The sequence below is a fragment of the Somniosus microcephalus genome, unplaced genomic scaffold (assembly GCF_052327205.1).
Source record: "Somniosus microcephalus isolate GS21.2 unplaced genomic scaffold, FLI_Smic_1.0 unresolved_chr6, whole genome shotgun sequence".
NCBI lineage: Eukaryota > Metazoa > Chordata > Chondrichthyes > Squaliformes > Somniosidae > Somniosus > Somniosus microcephalus.
This window is the reverse complement of record NW_028225184.1, coordinates 44,410,270-44,418,146: the sequence shown is the minus strand read 5'-3', so window position 1 is coordinate 44,418,146 and position 7,877 is coordinate 44,410,270. Positions and strand designations below refer to the sequence as shown.

At 43.3% G+C, this 7,877-nt stretch overlaps 1 protein-coding gene across 1 annotated transcript; it reads left to right on the top strand.

The window, feature by feature from the left end:
• Window positions 1–477: 477 nt before the first annotated feature.
• Window positions 478–6,910, top strand: LOC147087250 (putative G protein-coupled receptor 139). The gene is made up of 2 exons (XM_085978133.1): window positions 478–578; window positions 5,977–6,910. The coding sequence occupies exons 1-2, from the start codon at window positions 478–480 to the stop codon at window positions 6,908–6,910; spliced, it is 1,035 nt and encodes a 344-aa protein (XP_085834259.1).
• Window positions 6,911–7,877: the final 967 nt, after the last annotated feature.

The following is a 7,877-nucleotide window of genomic DNA, read 5'->3' as shown; positions in this document are numbered from 1 at the left end:
ACTGTACGCTTAATGGCTTCTTTCATCTCTTTGTGAATTTGTAGCCCTAAATTCCTTATCTTCTCCCACCATTTGGACTCTTATTTTCCAAGTCTCATGTGCCCTACTTATTCCACCTACCAAAATACACAACCTCACATTATATTTACTGAAAATCAGTTATCATTTTCTCTCCATGATTCCATTTTGTTAATAACTTCCTGAATTTTGTCGCAAACATCCGCAGTGTTAACTATACCCCATAATTTGGTGTCATCCACAAATGTTGATATTATATTTCTGATTCCCAAGTCCAACCCACTACTGTAAATTGTAACCAATAGTGACCCCTGTGGAACACCACTTCCCACATTTCCCCAGTCTGAGCAACTACCTTTAACATCTACTCTCTGTTTTCTATTGAGCAGCCAGTTTTTCTATCCATTCGGCCACTTTTCCACTGAGTCTACAGGCTCGTACCTTAGTCACGAGTCTACTATGGCGGTGGAAGCTCTTATAAATGTCTATTTATATTATATTCACTACCTTACCATTATCTACTCTGCTAGTTTTTCAAATAACGCAGTACGGTTGGTCAAGTAGGAGCTTCCCGTTTGAAATCCGTGCTGACTAGACTTTATTATGTTTCGGTTTCAAGAGAAATTTCTTTTTTATGTTTGAGCGAAGATTACTATACCTTTCCTCTCACCCTTGTTAAGCGCACTGGATGAAAGTTCTAAGAATGTTTACATATATTTATATACAGTGCCTCTGCTGTCTCTTCCTTAGCTTTGACTGTGAGTGGAAATAGTCCTTCCAGACACGGGATTTATCCTCTATACATATGTTTAGTTTATCATAAGAACATAAGAAAAAGGAGCAGGATTCGGCCATTAGGCCCCTCGAGCCTGCTCCAACATTCAATGAGTTCATGGCTGATCTTCTTCCTCAATTCCATGCATCGGCCTTATCGCCATATCCCTTGATGGCCTTACTAGTCTGAAATCTATCGACTCCTGTTTTGAATACGCCCAGTGACTGAGCCTCCACTTCCCTCTAGGGCAGACAATTCCAAAGATTCTCCAACCTCTGTGTGAAGAAATGTCCTCTCGTCTCAGTCCTGAATGGCCTTCCCTTTACCCTGAGGCTGTGCCCCAGGTCCTAGACTCCCCAGCCAAGGGATACATTCTCCCAGCATCCACCCTATCAAGCCCTGAAATCATTTTGTATGCTTCAATGAGATGCCCTCTCATTTTTCTAAATTCAAGCAAATCCAGGCCTAGTTTACTCAATATCTTCTCATGCGACCATCGTGCCATCCCAGGAATCAATCTCGTTACCCTTCCTTGCACTCCCTCTATGGCAATTATATCCTTCCTTAGGTAAGCAGAACAAAATTGTACACAATACTCCACGTGCGGTCTCACTAATGCCCTATATAATTGGAGTAAGACATCTTTACTCCTGTACGCAAATCGTTTTATAATGAAGGCCAGCATACCATTTGCCTTCCTAATAGCTTGCTGCTACTGCACATTCATTTTAGTGACACATGTACAAGGATACCCAAGTCCCTTTGAGCATCTACATTCCCCAATCTTTCACCACTTAGGAAATATTCTGCCTGTTTGATTTTTCTACCTTCAAAATTATTCACATTATAATCCATCTGCCCTGTTCTCGCCCTCTCATTGAACCTGTCGAGAGCCCCTTGAAGCCTCTTCACATCCTCTTCGCAACAGACACTGCCACCTAGCTTTGTGACATCAGTAAAATCTGGAAATGTGACATTTAGTCCCCTCATCTAAAACATTGACAGAGAACGTGAATAGCTGGGACCTAAGCAATATCCTTGCGGTACCACTCTAGGCACAGCCTGCCATCCTGAAGAATACACGCTTTTCCCTACTCTTTGTTTTCTGTCTGTTAACCAATTCTTAATCAAGGCTAGTATATTTCCCCCAATTCCATGTGTCCAAATTTTGGTCACCAACCTCTTGTGTGTGACCTTATCGAAGCCTTCTGAAAATCCAAATACAACACATCAACCAGTTCTCCTTTGCCTGCTGCATTAATTCCATCCTAAAAGAACTCCAATAAGTTTGTTAAACAGTATTTCCCTTTCATAAATCCATGTTGAATCTGCCCAATCTTACTATTCGTTTCTAAGTGCCCAGTTATTGCATCCTTTACAATATATTCCAGCATTTTCCCAACGACTGATGTGAGGCTAACAGGTCTGTAGTTCCCCGTATTCACTCTCCGCACTTTCTTAAGTAGTGGGGATACATTTGCTATCCTCAAATCTGCAGGAACCGTTCCTGAATCTATAAAATTTTGGAAGATGAAAAGCAATGCGTCCACTATCCCAATGGCCACCTCTTGCAAAACCCTGGGATGCAGGTCATCCATTCCTTGAGGTTTATCGAATTTTAGTCCCATTAATTTTGTTACTATTTTTTTTTTTTACTAAAAATAATTTCTTAAAGATCCTTATTCTCGCCACAGCTTTCGTTTTCTCGTATTTATGGGAGATTTGTTGTGTTTTACTTCGTGAAGACAGAAACAAAGTATTTATTTAATTTCCCTCCCAATTCCTCATTCCCCATTATAAATTCTCCCGTCTCTGACTGTAAAAGACCTACATTTACTTTCGCCAGACTTTGCCTTTTTACATACCTAGAGAAGCATTTACAATCCGGTTTTACATTTTTCGCTAGTTTTTGCTCATATTACAGTTTCATTTCCTTTATCAAATTTTGGTCACCCATTGCAGATTTCTAAAAAATCCCAATTCTCAGGCTGACCCCTTTTTCTGGCAACTTTTTAAGCTTCCACCTTTGACTCAATACTAGTTCATTTTATTTTGTTTGCCATGGTTGGATCACTCCTCCTTTTGGGTATTTATGCCATAGAGAAATATATGTTTTTTTTCAAAATATGCATTATTACCTTGAATGTTAGCGATTGTATTTCCACCTTCGTACCTTTTCGTATAGCCTCCCAATCTACCATGCTCAACTTGTCCCACATTCCCTTGTAGTTTCCTTTGTTGAGACTGAAGAATTTAGTTTCAGATTGGACGACATCACTCTCAAACGTATTACAATTCAATCATATTATGGTCATTTGTCAGTAAAGGACACTTTAACACAAGATTATTGATTAGCCCTTTCTCATTAACAGTACCAGATCCAGCAGAGTCTGTTCCCTGGTTGGTTCCTCCAAATATCGATCGAGGAAACCATCTTGCATGCATTCCAAGAATTCGTCCTTCACACCATTAGTGGTTTTTGATTTGTCCAATCTATATGTACATTAAAGTCAACCATGATTACTGTATTGCCCGTGTTACATGCACTTCTAATCAAAGACCTCGCTCCTGTCTATCTTAGAAGCCTTGGTATGCATTTTGAATTCCTCGGATAATTTCACGCCCACCATGTTTGTGGCCCTGGTAAAAACTGAGGTAAAAGAACTGTTCAATTTATTTCATTTCGCTGCTTTTATTTTAGAGTTTATCCTGTCCATTCCTAAGTGGCCATATCCCTATTTTCCTATTCCTATGCTTATAGAATTCTGAAATATTTATTTTTATATTGATTGATAATTTAATTTTGTAATTCGACATTGATTTCCTAATTGTATATTGGCTTATTTCCTAACATCGTGTTGGCATTTGCCTTCCTCTCCTTTATTGTCTCTGTAATGTACTCAATGTATACCTTTAGTTATTATTTTCTCTTTAATCAGCCGGGCTCACTTTGTATTGGCACTTGACCTTCACCCCACAGTCCCAATTTCACCTTCACTCTGCTCAGTCAACGTTGCACCTTTACCTAGCCAGTTCCCCATTGCATCTTCACCCAGCCTGTTCCCCATTGCACATTCACCCCGCCGACTTCCATTGAACGTTCAGCCTGCCCAGTCCCTACTGCACCTTCACCACGCCCGATCCCCATTGCACCTTCAGCTCGCCCAGTCACCATTGCACCTTCACGCAGTCCGTTCTCGATTGCACGTTCACCCAGCCTGTACCGCATTGCACCTTCACCCTGTCCACTTCCAGAGAAAAATCAGACTGTCGAGTCCCTATTGCACCTTCACCCAGCCCGATCCCCATTGCACCTTTGCCTAGTCCGTGCCCCACTGCACGTTCACCTAGCCCCTTCCTCATTGCACCTCCAACCCGCCCACGTCCATTGAACATTCACCCTGCCCAGACTCTCTTGCAACTTCACATCGCCCAGTTTCCATTGCACCTTCATCTAGACTGTTCTCCATTGCAGCTCCACTGCACATCATCCATTGCATATTCACCATGGCCACTTCCACTGAATATTTACACTGCCCAGTCCCTATGGCACCTTCATCCCGCCCAGTTTAATTTGCAAATTCGCCCAGCCAACTTCCATTGCACCTTCAGCCTGCCCAGTCCCTATTACACCTTCATCCCGCCCAGTCAATATTGCTTTTGTAGTGGAAGGCACGGTCGCCAATGGTGGATCGATTGAAATCCAGGATTCCCAAGAGGCCAGAATTGGAGGGGGGCAGAAACCTCAGATGATTGTAGGGATGGAAGAAGTTACAGAGATAGGGAGGGGCGAGGCCAGGGTGAGATTTGAAAGCAAGAATGAGAATATTAAAATTTAGACTCTGATGAACCGGGAGCAATTGTAGTTCAGCGAGCTCAGGGGGTGCTGGGTGAACGTGCCTTGCTGCGAGTTGGGATACAGGCAGCAGAGTTTTGGATGAGCTCAAGCTTAAGGAGGTTGGAAGATGATAGGGTTGCCAGGAGAGATTTGGAGTAATCAATCCTAGAGGCCACCGCAGCATGTATGAGTGGTTCAGTAGCAGTTGCGCTGAGGCAGTGGCTGAGTCGGGTGATGTTACGGAGGTGGAAGTAGGCAGTCTTTGTGATGGAGAAGATATGTGGTCGGAAGCTCAACTCGGGGTCAATTACAATGCCAAGGTTGTGCACGGTCTGGTCCAGCCTCATAAATTTGCCAGGGAGGGATGTAGTCGTTGGCTGGGAATGGAGTTTAAAGCAGGGACGAATACAATGACTTCGGTCTTCCCGATAATATGTTGCAGGAAATTATTCCTCATCCAATCTGACAAGCGGTGTGACAAAATGGGGACAAGTGCCGTGTTGGGAGAGGTGGTGGTGAGATGGAGCTGGGTGTCCCCGGCGTGCCTTTGAACAAGACGTTGTGTTTACAGATGATATCGCTGATGAGTAGCATGTAGATGATGATAAGATGGGGCGAGAGGTAACAGTGTTGGAGCGAGCACAGAAGCCGTTGCAGGCTACGGTTATATAGATAAGAATAGAGCCAGGCGTTTGCAGTCCCACCCAGCTGGATGACGCTGGAGAGGCGTTGGAGGTGGTTTGTCCAGACAAAGGCATGAGACAGGTCGGAAAGGAAGAGAGGGAATAGCTTACCACAGACACAGTTACATAGAATACAAATTCTGACTTTGGTAAGGGCGATTTAGAAGTCGGGCAGGGGGCGATAGCTGATATGACGGGGTCCAAAATGGAATTCTGTGAAAGATGGGCACGGACTTAGGAGGAGACAGCACGAACAAGGACATGGTAATGAAAGGGATGTTGGAGATAGGGCGGTACTTGGCAAGGACACAGGCTTCAAGGATAGTTTTTGAGCAGTTGTTCATGACAGCATGTTTGAAGGGGAGGGGAGAGTATGTGAGGAGAGAGAACCATTAACAATATCAGCTAACATGCGGGCCAGGAAGTGAAGTTGGGTGGTCAGCAGTTTGGTGGGAATAGGAGCAAGTGAGCAGCAGGTGGGTCCCATAGACAAGTTGAGCTCGTAGAGGGCATGAGGGGAGCTAGGAGAGAAATTGGAGAAAGATGCGAGTTCAGCGATGGAGCAGATTGGAAGCAACAGAGCACACATGATATCCCATTCATCAGTGCAATAGCAACCTGAAACTTCACTCAAAATAACTGTAATACCGATGGATATAAAGTGTGTCTGAGTGGAAACAAATCTCACTGATCTGTGTATCTCTTGCAGTTAACTTGGCGGCGATTGTGATCCTGTCCCGAGGAAAGTGCGGTCTCTCCAAATGTATCACTCGCTACCTGGTCGCCATGGCAACGGCCGATCTCCTGGTAGTTTGTACGGATGTAATATTAAGCTGCATTGTTGAAATTTATTTCCCAGTTTCATTCTTGACAATTACCCCCGTGTGCTGTCTCAATATAGTCTTGCTTTGTGCAGCCACGGCGACATCTGTCTGGTTCACAGTGGTTTTCACCTTCGATCGATTTGTGGCCATTTGTTGTCCGAAGCTGAAAACAAAATATTGCACCGAGAAAACTGCGGCTGTTGTTATCGGGGTGGTGAGTGCACTGGGTTGTTTAATAAACATTCCCTGGTACTTTGTATTTGACCCTGAATATATAATGGAGAACGTCCCCCGGGGTTGTGTCTGGAAACTGACCTTTTTTACTTCACCCGCGTGGGCAGCGTTTGATGTCTTTAATCTTACTTTAATCCCTTGTGTCCCATTCGTTCTGATTTTGTTGCTCAATGTTCTCACCGCTAGACACATTTTAATGTCCAGTCGATTCCGTAGGGGACTCCGGGGCCTCAGCAATGGAGAGAATCACAAGGACCCAGAGATGGAGAACCGAAGGAAATCCATCGTTTTGCTGTTCAGTATATCGGGCAGTTTTATTTTGCTATGGACGACCATTGTTGTTTATTCTCTATCTATCCGTACAACCATCATTCAGAATGATGATGGAAATGACATTGAATCTGTGGGATTCATGCTTCAGGTTCTCAATTGCTGCACAAACACATTTATTTATGTGCTGACCCAGGGTAAATTCAGAGAGGAGCTAAAGAATGGGGTAAACTATCCACTGCATTTAATTGCAAAATTATTTAAATAATAGAAGTAGCTGATGTCTATCCATACAATGTTTATCGGCCATTGCAATAAAGATCAAAACCTGTTTAATGGATCAATTGATATTGGTGCAACATTTTAAGCAAAGTTGCAAATCGAAGGTTACTGTAATATATTCTCCTTAACAAACTGTGTTATGTAACGTCACATGTATGATTATAATATTAAATGTTTTCCTGTTATTAACTGTGAAAATTAAAATAAATGCTGACTGAACATGCCCAGGTGATTATTAATGTTACACAGGATGATTGATTGGATGGATTTAGGGCCAGTTGGAAGGATGATGCAGCATCGTGTATCATTGGAGCAACTGTTCCCATCAGAAGGGAACCGTCGCACATCATCACCTGAATCATCTGTAACTAACTCAATATAAATGTAACTTTCAATCAACGGGAAATACCCAGATTGTCTCTTCTCAGCTAAATTTACCTCAACGGCTGATGTACTGCCTAAATGGACCTGAAAATCCTTCACCACCACTCAGCGTCACTCCCCCAGTAACCAGCCTGCTTCTCCTCAGAAAACCTTCATTAAATATTGAGACCGGACGTATTCGCACCCCCTCAGCAGTACTCGTCTGTGGGTGACATCGCTGATGCTGCGACAGCTGAAAGAGCCAAGATAACCAATTCATTTCTGTAGTTAGGGCTACTGCGGGCATCGAAACATAAATTTAAATAATATTAAATTCATGGGTTGCTCGCGGCAATCTGGAAACGTATCGCCCATTTTCCATTTTCTCTCCAATGTAAGGAGGTCCAAGAATGTCATGACCCAGCTCCACAGAGGGTGACCTTGCTAGTGATTGCTATTTCCAGGAAGTTGTTCATGCGGGAATAATTTTACAGACCTTACCAGGCCAGCCAAATAAACTGGACACAAGTATGGCCCGTAAGAGTGCCGTGTAAATAGCATGATTGACAATTGGAGCCACTTTCCTCTCA